This window comes from Sus scrofa, chromosome 8 (genome assembly GCF_054392235.1).
Source record: "Sus scrofa isolate SSC_HxYL_T2T_F1_AM1 chromosome 8, Sscrofa_HxYL_maternal_Yorkshire_Landrace_v2.0, whole genome shotgun sequence".
Taxonomy (NCBI): Eukaryota; Metazoa; Chordata; class Mammalia; order Artiodactyla; family Suidae; genus Sus; species Sus scrofa.
Window position 1 is genome coordinate 124,385,054 of NC_139390.1, and position 17,855 is coordinate 124,402,908.

At 36.1% G+C, this 17,855-nt stretch overlaps 1 protein-coding gene across 11 annotated transcripts in view; it reads left to right on the top strand.

Annotated features, from left to right (window-relative positions):
- CENPE (centromere protein E) overlaps positions 1-17,855 on the top strand; it is a 77,276-nt gene that overhangs the window by 47,061 nt on the left and 12,360 nt on the right. For 6 of the 11 annotated variants that reach the window (XM_021100714.2, XM_021100716.2, XM_021100721.2 and 3 more), the window contains 8 exons: positions 568-858; positions 2,342-2,500; positions 5,594-5,701; positions 7,871-8,089; positions 9,991-10,188; positions 10,868-11,071; positions 12,919-13,137; positions 15,351-15,536. In XM_021100714.2, the coding sequence (XP_020956373.2) occupies positions 568-858; positions 2,342-2,500; positions 5,594-5,701; positions 7,871-8,089; positions 9,991-10,188; positions 10,868-11,071; positions 12,919-13,137; positions 15,351-15,536 (1,584 nt within the window). The remainder of the gene's footprint in view (positions 1-567; positions 859-2,341; positions 2,501-5,593; positions 5,702-7,870; positions 8,090-9,990; positions 10,189-10,867; positions 11,072-12,918; positions 13,138-15,350; positions 15,537-17,855) is intronic. The other 5 variants (XM_021100715.2, XM_084973295.1, XM_021100723.2 and 2 more) reach the window with 1 other exon arrangement.

A 17,855-nucleotide genomic window follows, 5' to 3' on the forward strand; every position in this document is an offset into this window, starting at 1 on the left:
ATAAAGGCAGGAGTTCCCATGGTGGCTCAGCGGTAACAAACCTGCTTAGTGTTGGAGAGGACATGATTTTGATCCCTGGCCTTGCTCAGTGAGTTAAGGATCTGACGTTGCCGTGAGTTGTGGTGTAGGTCACAGATGCAGCTCAGCTCCCTAGTTGATAGGGCTGTGGTGTAGGCTGGCAGCTGCAGATCCAATTCGACCCCTAGCCTGGGAACTTCTATATACCCTGTGTACAGCACTAAAAAGACAAAAAAAGCAGGCAAATTGATCTGAGATGAAGGTCAGAATAGTGGTTTGCTCTAGGAAGGGGCAGGAAGGAAACTTATGGCAAGGGAAATAAATGTTCTGTATTTTAATCAGTCGTAGTTACATAGCTGTATGCATATGTCAACAATAGTTGAGCTGTATACATGTAAGATTAGTGTGTAGTTATGTACATTGTACTGCAAAGGAAAGTAAATCCTGTGTGGAGTCTGGGAAAACTATCGCTTAATCAATTTAGAAATTATTCTTTATCCTTCCCTAAGAAACCATCTATATCCTAACATATTTTATGATTATCTTAAGATGCAAGAACTTAAAGCAAATGAACATCAACTTTTTAAGTTAAAAGAAGAGATCATCGTGACACAGAAAAAATTGTGTGACATGGAACGACTGAAAAAAGAATTCAAGGCCCAAAGTTTAACTCTGGATAAAATAGAAATGGAGAACTTAAATTTGGCTCAGAAACTTCATGAAAACCTTGAGGAAATGAAATCTGTAGTGAAAGAAAGGGATAACCTGAGGAGAGCAGAGGAAACTCTCAAACTGGAGAGAGACCTCCTCAAGGAAGACCTGCAAGAAACCAGAGCTCGAGTGAGTTGTGCTCTTTTCTTTCTTCTTGTCAAGTAACATGTCTTTAATACAAGAGGCTTGAAAACAAGTGATACTATTGGCTAAATTTTGAATGTTATAACCTTTTAGGGAGATGGTTTGACAGTATTGTTTTAAAAATTTATTGGCATATACATTTGCAACAGCAATTCCACTTGTAGGAATTTATCCTACTGGTATATTCACATATTTGCACTGAAATATAACAGCGTTCACTGCAACATTGTTTGTAATGAACAAAATCAGAATTAATCCAGGTATCTACCGATAAATAAGGCCCTGGCTGAGTGGGGTTCATCTCTATAGTGGAGTACTAAGCAGAAGAATGTGACACTCTTGGAGTTCCTGTCTTGGCTCAGAGGTAACGAACCCAACTAGTATCCATGAGGATGTGGGTTCAAGCCCTGGCCTTGCTCAGTGGGTTAAGGATCCAGCATTGCCATGAGCTGTGGTGTGGGTCAGAGACATGGCTCAAACCCAGCGTTGCTATGGCTGTGGTATAGGCCGGCGGCTACAGCTCCAATTCAACCGCTAGCCTGGGAACCTCCATATGCCACAAGTGTGTCCCTTAAAAAAAAAAAAAAAAAGACAAAAAACAAACAAAAGAATGGGACCTCTTTAGGTGATAACTTATTTAGAAAGATGTCCAAATGGTATGAAATGGGAAAAATAAGCAGCAGAGTTCAACATGAGACAGAACTGGGATGGGTGAGGCTAGGGACAGGGACTTTTTTAATGTTTTAAGATTTTTATTTTTTCTATAGTTGACACAAAATTCTGTCAATTTCTCCTGCACAGCAAAGAGACACCCCCCACCCCCAGCCCTTGGCAACCGCAAATCTGTTCTCCAAGTTCTGCTATACAGTCAAAGTGACCCCCTCCCCCTCAGCAACCACAAGTCTCCTCTTCAAGTCCACAAGTTTGTTTCTTTTCTATAGATAGATTTATTTGTACCATATATTAGATTCCAGGTATAAGTGATATCGTACAGTATTTTTCTTTCTCTTTTTGACGTACTTATTGTGAGAGTCTCTAGTTCCATGGAGGGTGGCATGGTGGTTGTTTTTAGCTATGAACATGTATTTTTTTTTAAGATTTTGTTTAATTAGGAGTTCCCGTCGTGGCGCAGTGGTTAACGAATCCGACTAGGAACCATGAGGTTGCGGGTTCGGTCCCTGCCCTTGCTCAGTGGGTCAACGATCCGGCGTTGCCGTGAGCTGTGGTGTAGGTTGCAGACGTGGCTCGGATCCCGCTTTGCTGTGGCTCTGGCGTAGGCCGGTGGCTCCAGCTCCGATTAGACCCCTAGCCTGGGAACCTCCATATGCCGCGGGAGCGGCCCAAGAAATAGCAACAACAACAAAAGACAAAAGACAAAAAAAAAAAAGATTTTGTTTAATTAGTTCATTGTTAAGAAAAGGTAATGTGCCTTTATATCATATTTCTCAATTTTTTTCTAATAATAAAGGATCTGGAAACACAAGAGCAACTAAAAATTGCTCGTATGCATTTGAAAGAACACCAAGACACTATTGATAAGTTCAGAGAGAGAGTTTCAGAAAAGACATCTCAGATTTCAAATACTCCAAAGAATTTAAAGAAATCAAAAGATGGATTACAAAAAAAGGTATGTGTTGCTTTGTTCTTTTGGGGAGTAACTATGCCCAGAATTACTTAGGAATGAGAAAGGACATAGATACAGATATGTCAGTAATAGATGTAGTTATAGACATGTACATATACTGTAGACAACATTTTCCTTTACTGAAGGAATTCTGTTTGCATTCTAACTTGTGTTATAATTATGTCAAGATTCAAGAACTTCAGGAAAAAAGAGCCTAAGTTTCTTAAAATGAAAGCTGTCAGTACAGCTTATTAAAAAATGAATGAAATGGAACAATTGAAGTAATTGGAGGCCCAGAATTTATCTGTGCAAAGTGTGGAAATGGATAATTTACACATGACTAAGCCTTGAAGAAATAAAAATTGTGGCTAAGGAAAGAGATTAATTAGCTAAGGAGGATGAAAGAGTCTTTCAAAATGGGAAGTGACCAATTCAGAGAAACCTTAAGAGAAATGATAGCTAGAATGAGTTTGGAATCTTCCCCTATCCAGTAACTATTTATAAGAATCAAGCTTTTTTGGAAAGAGTAACAATGTTTTGTGTTTCCTATAAATCTCTACAAATAGTAAAGGATAATGGGGAAAACTATTCATTATAATTTTTCACAGGAATATAAGATATAGTATTTATCAGTTTCTGCTGTGGCACAGTGAGTTAAGAATCTGACTGTAACAGCTCAGGTCACTGCAGAGGCACAGGTTTGATCCCTGGCCCAGTGCAGTGAATTAAAGATCCGGCATTGCTACAGCTGTGGCTCAGATTTCAATCCCTGGCCCAGGAACTTCCGTATGCTGTGGGGTGCAGCCACAAAAGAAAAAAAAAAGAAGAAAAGAAAGAAAATATAAATACAGTTATAAAAGCCAAAATATTTTCAGAAAATGCTTTTTTTGATAAGGACTTTTTTTTCGATTGAAATACAGTTGTACCGTATTATCTAAGTTACAGATGAACAGTATAATGATGTGCAATTTTTAAAGGTTATACTCCATCTACACCTCTAAAATATTGGCTATATTCCTTATACTGTGCAATATATCCTTGTAGCTTATGTTATACAAAATAGTTTCTACCTCTTAATTCTCTACCCCTAAATTGTCCCTTTCCCCTTCCCTCTCCCTACTGGTAACCACTAGTTTGTTCTCTACATCTGTGAGTCTGCTTCTTTTCTTCTTAATTCCACTAGTTTGTTCTCTACATCTGTGAGTCTGCTTCTTTTCTTCTTACTTTGACTAGTTTTATTTTTTAGATGCCGCATATGAGTGGTACCACCCAATACCTGCCTTTCTCTGCCCTGATTTATTTCACTAAGCATAATGCCCTCCAAGTCCATCCATGTTGCTACAGATGGCAAAATTTCATTATTGTTTTATGGCTGAGTAGTCCATGGTGTTTATGTGTACATACCACATCTTTGTCAATTTATCTGTGGATGGACATTTAAAAGATTGCTTCTATGTCTTGGCAATTGTAAACAATACTACTGTGAACATTGGGGTGCGTGTATCTTTTCAAATTAGGATTTTGTGTTTTTTTTAGAAAGTACCTTTTAATTCTTTAGTTTTAAGAAAAGATTTGTTAAAGCACTGTTTTGGAGTTCCCGTCGTGGCTCAGTGGTTAATGAACCTGATTAGTATCCATGAGGACATGGATTCAATCCCTGGCCTCATTCAGTGGGTTAAGGATACGGCATTGCTGTGAGCTGTGGTGTAGGTTTCAGACATGGCTCGGGTCCCACATTCCTGTGGCTGTGGTGTAGGCTGGCAGCAGTAGCTCCAATTTGACCCTAGCCTAGAAACCTCCATATGCCACAGGTGCAGCCCTAAAAAGACAAAGGGAAAAAAAAAAAAAAAGGCACACTGGTTTTTTTAATGTAATTTTTAAAAGAGTTTTTTAAACCAAGAAATAGCATTATTCTCAATGGAGAAATATCTGAAGGATTAGATTTTTAAAAGATTAAATATCTCATTTTTCTACCTCTACGTGAAAAAGTTTTAAACATAAGCTCTTGTTAGTGAAGTTAGAAGGAAAAAAGGCAAGATGAATATGAAAGAAATTCTATCACTATGACTATAGATATTCAGAATCATGTATCTTTTAAAATCTAATTGAATCCCTCTGTAAAATTCAAACAAATAAGAAATATGAAATCTATTAAAATCTTTTTTATTCTCATATTTCATTCTAATGTTCATCATTATCTCATAGTAAAAAAAAATAACAATAGAGTGGAAAGCAGTATCATTGTAATCTTAGTGAAAATGTCAGACACTTAGGAATCATCTTAAATAGGCCCTAACTAAATTTATAAAGAGACTTAATTCATTCAACAAATATTTATTGAACAATGTTTCGTTTTGCAGTTTTAATCAGAAGTACAAAATGTAGGAGTTCCCTTTCTGGCTCAGCAGGTTAAGAACCTGACTAGTATCCATGAGGATGCAGATTGGATCCCTGGCCTACTCAGTGGGTTAAGGATCCTTCATTGTTGCCAGCTGCAGCATAGGTCATGGATGCAGCTGGGATCTGGTGTTGCTGTGGCTGTAATGTAGGCCAGCAGTTACGGCTCCAATTCAACCCTTAGCCTGGGGACTTCCATATGCCATGGGTTCAGCCCTAAAAAGACAAGGGGAAAAAAAAAAAAAAGAGAGAGAAAGAAGTGCAATATATAAACAGGATATGAATTTTCTGTTCCAAGATGCTGGAAAGAATATATGAACAGGGCTTGTAACACCATAGTTAGAATGCTGGGCTTTGCTAGTGTATTGAGTTGGCAGCAGTGATTCTAAGACAGAGATTTAGAAGAGTAGAAACCAGAGATTAGTCCAGTTTGCAACTATAAATGGTAAAGGAACAAATCTTATCTTTAAAAAATATGTAGTTTTCCCATTTCTTTTTCCAACAATTTGAGGTTACTCACTCCAAGACTTAGAGGTACTGATACTCATTTTCTGAGCATTTTTAGCATTGCTTTTAGTTACATGTGATGTTTAATTCCATTATCAAAAGACTATAAAGATGTAATCAAAAAGTATCTGATTATTCATTATTTGTGAATATAGTTACAGCTAAAGCCTTTTTTATCTCTTTGTATCAAAGCAGGATCAACAGAACAATAAGGAGGTAGTAAAATACGGGAAAGAGTTACTATGTGATGGAAACCAACACCTTATAAAAAGCCTGAGAGAAAAGTGCTTTAGGATAAAAGTAAGTGCTCTCCTATTAAAATTACAAATGAATATTTGTACCTTTCCAAAGGCCAAATGTGGAGTGAATAGAAAAAGCTGAGTGTTTTTCTAAACTTTATAATCTAGTACAAATATGAATATGTACACACATATACATGTATATACAACACACACAAAACAGAGGCGTTTGTGATGTTAAGGCCTCACTGGAAAGGTGATCTTTGAGTAAGTACCTGAAAGAGGTAAAGGATCAAGCCACACAGGTGTCTAGCAAAAGCAGAATAAGCTGGAGGAATAGCAACTACAAAGCTTTTGAGGCAAAAGCCTGCCTGATGGGTTCCAGAAACATCAAGAAAGGAAGACACCTAATTCAGAAATGTGATCAGGAATTAATGGGGAAGAGGCCTTAGGAGAACTTTGGTTTTTACTCTGAGTAAGATGGAGATCCCTTGGAGAATTTCGACAAAATAGAGACATGGTCTGACTTAAATTTTAAAGGAATGTATTTGATTGTTTTGTTGAAAATGAGTGGAAACAGGAGGACCATTTGAAAGACTTAATTTCAGTGCTGCAGGCAACAGTGATGGTAGTTTAGCCTAAAGAGATAGCAGTGGAAGTAGTGAGAAGTATTTAGATTCTAGATATATATTGGAGGTAAAAGCAACAGGATTTACTGTCACCTCTGTTAGAATGTAAAGTCACTGAAGACTTTTTTCAATTGTTTATGGCTGTGTCAGCACAATTCCTGACAAAAATCAAGTATGTATTTATTAAAAGTACAAATGAGTGACTATACAATGCTGCTCCTGCCATAATGTGATTCATTCTGAGACCAAAGGTAAAATCCCCTCTCCAGCATCCCAGATTAATGGATATCCATCTAGCTTTTCCTTAAATTATTAAAAAGAGAGCTTATTGTTATCAGAAGCCCCTTCTTCTGTAATTTAACAGCCTGAACTAAATATGTTGTTTATTACATGATGGAGCAACTTAAGCTTTTTGTGTTCCTCCACCTATTACCCTGACCAAGGGGTCACCTTCCCATCTGCAGTCATTTGAGTTTATGGGCCCAGGCTCACTGAGCATCTACCACTTGCAGGCACTGTACTGGGTGCTTTACCTCATGAGATGGGTTTTATTACTCCATTTATAAATATGAAACTGAGGCTCAAAGAGGAAATTTAGTGGTTTCCCAAGGTCACATAGCTAGTAAGTTGGTAAAATAAGGATTTGAAACCAAGTCTGACAAAGTTTTAAACTGGTGTATAGAGCATTTTTACAAATGCTCTATAATATAATTTTTATTTCCTTTAAACTGAAATGCCTATATACTTTACAGATTACATTGTTAAAGTATTTAATATTTATCCCCTAGAAAACTTTGCAGCATTTATTATAGTTTTCATTTTGTAGTTGTGAAAATGACTCAGTATTTCCCCAGTCTGCAAGTGACAGAGCTAGAAGCTGAGTTCAGACTGATAAAAGTCAGGAGTTCCCTTGTGGTCAGCAGGTTAAGGACATGACATTGTCTCTGTGAGGATGCAGCTTTGATCCCTGGTTGGTTGGCTCAGGGGGTTAAGGATACGGTGTTGCCATGGCTGTGGTATAGGCCTTAGATACAACTGCCATTTGACCCCTGGCCCAGAGACTTCCATTTGCCATATGTGCAGCCATAAAAAGAAAAAAAAAGTTGGAAAGCTTGGACCTTAGGCAGGTGATAGAAATGCATAAAGAGGCTTCAGCAAGTTGACAGATAACTAACTGGCTTGATCTTAGTCATTTGTTTTATCTTCTCACTCATATTGCCTACTATAAATATGTCAGCATTCAGCCTTGAACTACAATACCTACTAGATTGAATTTACTAAAATTTCCATTCAGACTTTGTAAATGCTCCTTCAAATCATAGATGTTTAAAAGACCAAAAGAAAATGCGTCAAAGTGATAACAATTGTTGTTTTAGGTTTTCTTTGTTATATTTGTTTAAATTTTTAAAACTTATATAATTATATTTCTATAATCCAAAATCAACAATAAGAGTTTGCTTTTTGTGTTTTAAGTACAAAGGTCTTTTATTTCTTTCCTATAAAAAGTATTAAAGCATTAAGCTTTGTTATAATTTTAGGGCTAGAACTATTTATTAAGTTAGAATGAATTATTAAATTGAATAAATTCTAATTTTCTTTAGGAGCTTCTTAAGAAATATTCAGAAATGGATAATGACTATGAGTGCTTAAATAGATTGTCTCTCGACTTGAAGAAGGAAATTGAAACTCAAAAAGAGCTTTCAGTTAGAGTAAAAGCAAACCTCTCACTTCCATATCCAGAAACCAAACAAATTCAGAAATTTCTAACTGCAAACCAAAGATACTCCATGGAATTTCATAGGGTCGTGAAGAAACTTGAGGTATTGTCTTTTTTTAGTAACATCATTGTAAATATTACTATAAGTTTCTATTACAGACTTTACTATGTTTAAATTCTGCTTTGGGAGTTGGCGTATTTGCTATTTAGCATATTTACTACTAAATTAAAGATTACATGGGTCCAAGCACAGTATGTACAAGATCCTCAGTGCATGTAAAACCTGTGTATTCAGCTAAACATGGACTTTGCCTATGGGCCTAGACACTGTCCAGGTGTTCAGGAGATAGGTACGAATAACATCTCAAGGATCTCAGTGTATAAACAGGTAATTATTGTAGCAGTAGAAGGAGGTACAGATTATATAACGTACCAGATAAAAAGTTAGAGAAGATGAGACAGACTCAAGCAATAAAGCTTGGAGTTCATTTTGTAGATGGGACAACGCCATTGTATGCCTGTTTTAAGGTTGTGGCAGTAACATTAACATGATCATTTTACCTTTTAGATTATTAGATTATCATTTTGGATAATTTCCTACAGACAAAGAAGACATATATTTGTAGGGGTTAAGCCTCATGGCAGAGAAAAGAGATAAGAGGCGGTTAAAATGATCCAGATGAGATTATGGATGACTGTACTACTGGGGAAGGATTGATAGGGATGGAGAGGACAGAATAAAGAAACATTTAGCTTAAAATTGTAGTCCATGTAATTGGTGGTGGAGGGAGAGAGTCGTGTAGTTTGAGTCCCTGGATTTGAACTTGTGGATAGTGGTACCATTAACTGAGATAAAGAAGGGAGATCAGGTGTTTGGTTTGAGATGTGTTGAGGTAGAAATACCTATAATTCTGATGAACATCCAAGAAGTGAGACCAAGTAGGCATTTAGTAGAGAGTCTGAGGTTTGTCAGGAGAAAAGTCAGGACTAAAGGCAAAGATGTGGGATTCATATATGTGATAGACTGCACAACATGTCTGAGTGAGGTCACCCAGAAAGCATAATAGAAGAATAAGAATTTGGAGATAAGGTAAGAACTCCAGAAAAGATCACTCTTAAAGAGTTAGTAGAGAAAAGAGAGCAACACATGAGTTCAAGGTTGGAAAAGTTAAAAAAAAAAAAAGTTAGAAGAGAACCAAGCGGAAGTGCTATCACTCCAGTCAGTGGACAGTATTTAAAAGATGAAATGGTCAAGAGTGGCAGATGCTTCAGACAGTCATAATGAGAAATGAAGAGCTCTCCTCAATTTGTTGGTAATAGAGCTCACTGATGACGTCTATCAGAGCAGTTTTTGTTGAGTGGTTAAGAAAGAGGCCACCATTCCATAGAATTTATGGAAGCAGGGAGTACCCTTGCTAGGTAAATTGCCCCTCAGGCTCTGATATTCTTCCACAAATCCTGGCCATCAGATATCCAGAATTTATTGAGAAGTTCCATGAAACATACGGTATTCAAATTATTGTCACCTTAGGGCAAACATCTAAATATACTTGACAAGTAAATCTTGAGGCATGTCACACCTATTTCAGTTACCAATTCAAGGTAAGCAGAAGATGTTGAAAATGAATCCTAGGTATCTATCTAGGAAACCCGGATGATTGATTGATTAATTAATTAACCAAAAGGGGAACAGCAGAGAATAATGGGTTTCTAGGGAAAGGAATTATGCACATTTTTAAACCTGTTGATTTTGAGGTAATTGTAGGGCATTCATGAGATATATCCCAGGGGAAGACAGAAATATAGAACCAGTGGGAAGCCTGAAAGTTATTCTCCCAAGTTGCTGAGAGAAGAAAATTGGGAGAGAGAAGGGCTCTTTGCTTCTTAGTCATTTACCAGTGAATAACAAGAGATACCATCCTGCTTCATAGTCTTAGGGATTTACAGCTTCATCTAATGTGATAAAAGTTTCATTTTGTGATTTGATTAATGTTTTTCTGCAAGTATGTGCTAAGCCATATTACAAAGACAAAGGAAGAACAACATGACTCCATCAATAAATTTGAAATGGCTTTTATTGATGAAGTGGAAAAGCAAAATGACCTACTAATTAAAATACAGCGCCTTCAACAAGATTATGCGGTACCACCCAGAGAATTAAGGGACGTCAAATTGAGCCAGAATTTGGATCTACATATTGAGGTACAATGTGTTTAAAATGAGTTTAATTAGATTTTAAGGCTTTTCATCAAGTAGAAAGGTACCTTTTCGTATGGTTAGAGTTATTTTCATTTACCAGAAATTAAAAAGTGGTTGCAGCATAACAGTTGGCCAGTTGTAAAGAATGCCAAGGAATAGTCTAGCCTCCTTTCAGAACCCCAAAGATACAGAAAATAGATGTAGTATCAGCAAGTGGGAATTCATGGAACCCTAGCATAAGTTTCCTAATGCCTTCTAAAACTTCCAGATCTGTGACTGGGGTGTCAGCAACTTTTTTATAGCGTCAGCTCTACATGAAGTGACCTGCTCTCACCCAGCAGTATGAGGCTGGCCCCCAACTCCCAATACAATGTAAGGCCTGCTCTATGCACAGAAAGCTACATCCAGAAGAAAATCATATATTGTGATTATCAGTCACAGATTTATAATTTTGATGGTTTTTAATTCTAAAGGCAGAATTTGTAAATGTGCCTCTGTTACATAGCCTATATTGCCAGAATTTTATGATTCAAATTACTGACATTTTGAATTAGAACTATGTTTACTTCTAAATAATAAGCATGAGAATTCAGGAAAGAGTGTTCTTCTTTTTATGATATTTGTATGATATTAGATAAAAACTTTTCTAATGTTCAGACAATTTAATGCTTATTTTCCACAGGAAATTCTCAAAGATTTCTCAGAAAGTGATTTCCATAGCATAAAGACTGAATTCCAACAAGTACTAAGTAATAGGAAAGAAATGACCCAGTTTTTGGAAGAGTGGTTGAATGCTCATTTTGATATAGAAAAGCTTAAAAATGGCATCCAGAAAGAAAATGATAGTATTTGCCAAGTAAACAACTTCTATAATAACAAAGTAATAGTAAGTAATTTTCTTGTGACACCTCATTCTTTTGGTTGTCTGCTTTAATTTTTCTAGCTCATTTATAAAAAGACAGAGCAACTTAATTTTAAGTATTTTTTTAAATATACTTGTATATGCTTTGCAAAAAAAATTGACGCTGCAAAGCATTTACTTTCTCTAATGTATTATGTTTCCTTGGGATAATTAAATATATATTTGTACTTGTGAAGAGGATAACAAAAATCTTGGTGTGTAACTGTCACTTTCCACTTGTGGAATCTGGAATCTTCTTGCCATTCACCTCTTTCATTTCTCACTTCTCACTGCTTATGTAGGAATTAAGCCTTTCCTCCAGGCTGAGCCCATGTCAGGGCTACAGGCAGCAACTATGGGAAAGCCCTAGGCAAGCCTGGCCACCTGCTTTAGTAAAGCCTTGTATGCTTTTCATTCCAGTGGTATCTCTGTCACATGCCATGATCCTTAGTTCTGAAGTTGAAAAATGAGATTAGTAATCGCTGTTCCCGAGGTGATCAATTTTAATGGACAGAATCATAGAACCAGCATTGCTTACAAATAGTTTATTAATTTGTTTTTCTTTTCACCGATCACAGTATTCATTCTGCTTTCTGATTAATCCCTACTTCATATACCTGGTGAAATATGCAATAATCAGAAAGTTGCTTGTTATATTTGCAACTGGAGCAAAGGGACCTAGATTAATATTACAGCTTCTAAAATTGCTTTTATATTTCATACGCTTGGGTAGTTCTTTACTGACAGAAACTTTAGCTTCATCTAGAAACTATACTTAAATCACATGGAAATATAGATAATTTTTTTTAATTTTTTCCCGTGGTTAGATAATTCACCCCATTTGTTGAATGCCCCGAGCTAGCAAAATAGTAAATGAGTTGTCTCCAAAAAAAAAAAAAAAAAAAATAGTCCATAATCAGTAGAGAACAGCATAACCAATGTTTGGATAAGATAATCTCCATTTAATTCAGTGTTTTTCTTGTAATATTGAGGGTCCAGTTGTGATTAGAAAGTAGGGGATCCTTCTGTGTGGATCAGCATGGATATGTGGCTTCTTCCAGCGCTATGAGAGAAGGAACTGATAATTCTGTATAGTGGGGGGTCAGTAGTCTGGAGCCACAGAGGGGCCAAGGTGCCAGGAAGGACACAACTAATTTAGGATTCAAGTCTGATGGAATGCCATAAAGCCACACACAAAAAATTATAGGTAAGACCAATAAGGCATCAGTGATGAGAACAAAGTACATCCTGTAGGAATTAGGAAGTAAGAAGTTATGAGTAATTTGAGTTGGGCTTTGATGTAAAGAAGGTATTAGTTGACTCTTATTCCTTGCACAAAAGTACAAGGTTTTCAGATTAATTACCGGAAGACAGTGAATTATTTTCCTGGTAAACACCAAGGTTTGGAATGAAAATAGATGGCTCTTAAGTTTACTAGGGGTGGTATGTTCAACTATTACATGTCAGTTAATGTTTATATATGGCATGATTTATGTCATAACATACATAATAACTTTAGCCTGCACAATTCTTCAGATTCTTCTTCATATGTTAGTACTGATCTCATAAAGTGAGATTATCATCTTGCAAATCAATATGAATCTTCTCCAGTCCTTAGTTTTTTATTCTCATTATCAATAGCAATAGCATTTGCAATTTCAGGAACTGATGCAAATCACAAAGAATGTTCACTTTCTTTCAAAGCCACTCCAAAATGTTCTGAATTATGAATTTCAGCATATACTTTGTCTTGGAATTCTAGTATTTTCATAGTGTTTTTATTTAAATATGTAATTCATTTTAAAGCAGTAGTGGTCTTTACTATCCAATAGGCTTTAATGAATGAGTCAACAGAGTTTGAAGAAAAAAATGCTGCTGTAGCCAAAGAATGGGAACATAATCTGAAATCCATGAAAGAAGACAATGAAAAACTATTTAAAGACTACCAAACTTTGAAGATCTCCCTGACCTCTGGTGCCATTGTTAATGCTACCACACAAGACAATAAGAATCTTCATGTTACGTCAAGAGCTACACATCAAGCCATAGAGGTATGTACTTTCTTATGTTTTTCAATTTATAGCTTCATCACAGAGTTAAATATGCATTTAACATCTTACATAATATTTATATATAGCACATATAACATTTCAGAGCAAAATTATAGTATTGAATGTGTTAAGGAACACACACTATCTTTGTGTGATGGCCTTATTTTTTAAATATAGTTCTATTGTAGCTATCACTCAGCTAATTCTAAAGCTAAACATTATATAAGAGCTTCCCTTTGCATCATAATACAGAAGTAACTCATAGCTTAATTTGATTAATAGATACATATACCACTTACAGTACTATTACCATACAGTGTAAGTTTCCTAAATCATATGATTTCCTGTTGAACTATATCTGTGTCTATTTACAGAACTAGCTTAGAGGAAAAGAGCAATTTAGCTTCTCTCTAATTATCATCAATGTCTTTAAATAGTGGTTATTGTTATGATTTTAATGAAAATGAAAGAAGCAAAAAATATAACAGATTTCTTAAGCAGATTAACCTATAGCCAAGAATCAGTATATTATTTGAATAACCAATTGCTTTATCATCCTTACTTGGAGATCTATAAAGCAAACATGCTATTTTATTTTGTTAGCACACAAAATGACTTAGTGGGGAACTCAAGAGTAAAGTATAATTTATCATTTTTACCAAAACAAAACTTATAATAAAACATCAACCACTAGTTTAATAATTACCAGTAGAAATTAGAAGTTTACTAGTATACAGTTTATTTGCTGATTACAACAGACCGCAGTCATCTGGCAGAGAGAAAATAGCAGAAATTTGAGACCCATCTACTAAAGCAATAAGATGAAGAAGCAGAGGGAAATTCTATCTTCAGTGACCCAGGAGGTGTCTTATCAGTTAAGAAATAATGTACTATGAGTTTGGGAGTTTGGTAGTGATACAGGAGTAAATAAGTAGAATAGTTTGGTAATGATGCAAAAATATATAAATAGAGCATTAGAACATGGCAATATACTCAACTAAGCCTGAGAATTTAGTATATGATAATGCTAACAGTCAACTCAGGAAAAAATGAGTTACTTAACATTTGATTCAGAATGACCAGTGAGCTCTCTGGAAAAAAGAAATCTGGATTTCTACCTCATTCACAAAAATAAATTATGAATAGGACAAAAACACATTTTCTAGGAAAACGTGCATATATGTATATGTGAATAATCTTATAAATATGAACAAATTCAGGTATTTGTATACTTGAGAGAAACTGGAAATAATCTCAGGTTCAATAGTAGTTGATCTCCATGAAACAGAATATATGTGTATTAAAATACACATTGTTTTATATTTGAAAACAAAAATGTAAGAGATCTATGTATATTGATAAAGCAAAGATCTGAACACTATATCATCAAACTTTTATTTAAAAAGCAGAATTATATATTTAGCTAGTCCTACTATTTGTATAACCAGTCATGTTTATGAACTGAATATTTATTTATACTTATTTACACATAGAAAATTTCTGGAAGGATACACCTGAAAGCGTTTAGTCATTGCTTCAGGGTCACCTGGGGTTCTGAGGTAGAAAACTTACTCTTCATCAAATGCCTTTGAATTTTTCCACATACTTGTTATTCATGTTAAAAACTAGGTAATAAAAATAAAGGAAAAGACATATATTAAAGAGCTAATTATCAAATGTACTTTAAGTAGTGTTCATTTAAAATGTAAGCGCCAGAGCTCCTGCTGTGGCACAATGAGATCTGCAGCGTCTCTGCAGCGTCAGGACGCAGGTTCCATACCCAGCCGGCACAGTGGGTTGAAGGATCCAGTGTTGCTACAGCTGCAGCATAGGTCACAACTGCAGCTCAGATCTGATCCCTGACCCAGGAACTCCATATGCCACGGGGCGGCCAAAAAAGAGAAAAAAATACTAATAAATTTCAACATTAAAAACTAAAATGTAAGTACCTATTTAATAAGCTTGGCACCATGCTAACTAGTACCACACTCAGCCTTATAATGTAAAATTTAGGCATTTTTTAATCCAAAAAGCGTTAGCTTCTAAATGAAAAAAGTAATGCATGTGTAAATTGAGTGACATTTGGCTTCTCTTCTTTCCTATCCCTTGTTAGTGCAATCTGTAGAAATTAGTATCTATATATTATTATCTTTGTCTTATATACTGTGAATTGGTCTACATGGCAGACTTTACACGTATGCTTTTTCTAATAGAAAATTCAGGAGCTAGAAACATCACTCCATGAAGCTAAAGAAAGTGCTGTGCGTAAGGAGGGCAAAATCATAAAGTTGCAGAGAGAACTTGAGATGACTAATGATGTAGTAGCAAAACTTCAAGGGGAAGTTAATGAATCCAATGAATGCCTTGAAAAAACAAAAGAAATGATCCAAGTACTTCAGGTAATTTAACAAACTTGTTTCATAAATAAAAGGTGTTTTGTTTTGTTTTTTTTCACAGTTGAATTTGGCAGATAATTTGGGACCCATCTTTAACTTCCTATTTTCTATGAATAGCCGAGGTTCAATATTCAAGCTTTAAAAAAGCAAGTAACAACTTAGAAATGAAATGTAGGAATATATTTTCATTTTTATCTCCCTAGAAAAATTATTTTAAAAGACATATAAAAAGTATTCTTTATAGTTTAAAACATATATTTTTTCTTTCAGAAAAGCTCCCTATCTAAATATTTAACCTTCTTTATTAGATAAGTACATTTTAAAATTCTCTTTTCTTCTCCTTAACCCTACTTGCTAGCCTGTCAGCTGAATCTGACCTCTTATTTCTATAAAGAACAGTAGTATAAATGTTTTGACCATGAATGCCGTTGCACAAGTTGCACCCTCGTTCATCGCATCCTTACCACTCCCTTCTGTTTTAGCCCTGCCACTTCTCACACTTCTGCTACTTGAGTCCTACCTGGACAGGCATTTGTTGCTGTTCCTGCTCCAGTGTCTCTTCATCCCCAGTTAAAATTAGGAACAAATCAAGGATGTCTGTTCTTTCCGTTATTTAACATTGTTCTAAAAATTCTAATCCAGTCAGTGAGACATGAAACAGAGAAGCAAGAGGAAATAATGTTTTGTTTTTTGACAATTTTTGGTATAACTAAAAATCAAGAAAATTAACTGTGAAGCTTTAGAATTTCTGAGAGTAATTTTTTAGTATTTCAAATTATTAAATGACCACATTTTTATTCGCGCAACAAAAATCGTTGGGTACCTTCTGTGTGTTGGTCATTGTTCTAGATGCCATGTGTATAGCAGTGGGAAAAAAAATAAGTTTCTCCCTTCCTTCAAGGAGTTTTTATGTTCTCATTCATGAAGACAGAAAGTAAAGTATGGGTGTGTGTCAAATGGTGAAAAGTGAAATGGAAAAAAATTAAGCCAGACAAGGGGGTACATGGATACTGCATGAAAGTGGTGGTATAAGGGTAGGAGATGTGACTTTATAAAGGGGAATTGAGAAGAGCCACACCTTTAAGGTAAGATGAAGTGATGGGGCGAGTCATGGTGACATGAAGTGATGGGGTGAGCCAAGTGATGGGAGAAGGCTTTCTACACAAAGGAAATAGCAAACACAAAGGCCCCAATGCAGAAACAGTCCAGACATATTTAAGAAAGATAGTGTCTCCTGAGCAGAGTGAGCTAGAGGACAGAGGTAGGAAGTAAGGTGAGAAGTAGCAGGGAGCCAAATCGTAAATGTCCTGCAGGTTACTTTGGTTTTCATTCTGGATGAGATGGGAAATCATCAGAGGATGTTGGCTAAAGGATATTATGGTCTTACTTATTTTTTTAATGATCTTTGTTTTTTCCCATTATAGCTGGTTTACAGTGTTCTGTCAGTTTTCTGCTGTACAGCAAGGTGACCCAGTCACACATACATATATACATTCTTTTTTTTTTAAATGATTTTTATTTTTTTCCTGGCCTAACTTATTTTTTTAAAAAATGCCCTTCAAAGATAGACTCCAAGTCTATCTTGTTAGTGTTTGACAAGCCAGCTACCATGACAGAGGGAACCAAAAAGACAGTAGCTCAAGCAAGACAGAAGCTTATTTCTCTGTTTCACATAAAAGCCTCAGTTCCAGGTTGGCGGGCGGCTTCATCTCACGTGATCATTCAGAGGCCCACATTTCTCCTGTCTTGTTTCTCCACCATGCCCTTGGGCACTGTTTTCCTCTTCCCGTGAGACAAGTTGTAAGCTGTCCATGCTCAGGCTCATAGGAAAGGGACAAGATGGAGAAACTAAAAATTAGCTTAAAATCTCTACTCTGGCCAGAGTTCACATCGTGGCTCAGTGATTAACGAATCCCATTAGGAACCATGAGGTTGAGGGTGCAATCCCTGGCCTTGCTCAGTGGGTTTAGAATCTGGCGTTGCCGTGAGTTATGGTGTAGGTTGCAGACACGGCTCAGATCTGGAGTTGCTGTGGCTCTGGCGTAAGTCCGGCGGCTACAGCTCCGATTAGACCCCTAGCCTGGGAACCTCCACATGATGCAGGAATGGCCCAAGAAATGGCAAAAAAAGAAAAAGAAAAAAAAAGGTTCTGGCCCAGAAGTGGCACCCAACTCTTCCTCTCATATTTCTTGGAGTCAGAGATGACCTGAGCAACTGGAAGACCAGACTTGCCATTTATGGAGACAGAAAAGACTGCCAGAAGAGCAGGTTTTGAAACCATGGGAGCAGATTCAGAGTTAGGTTTTGAACATGTGGAGTTTG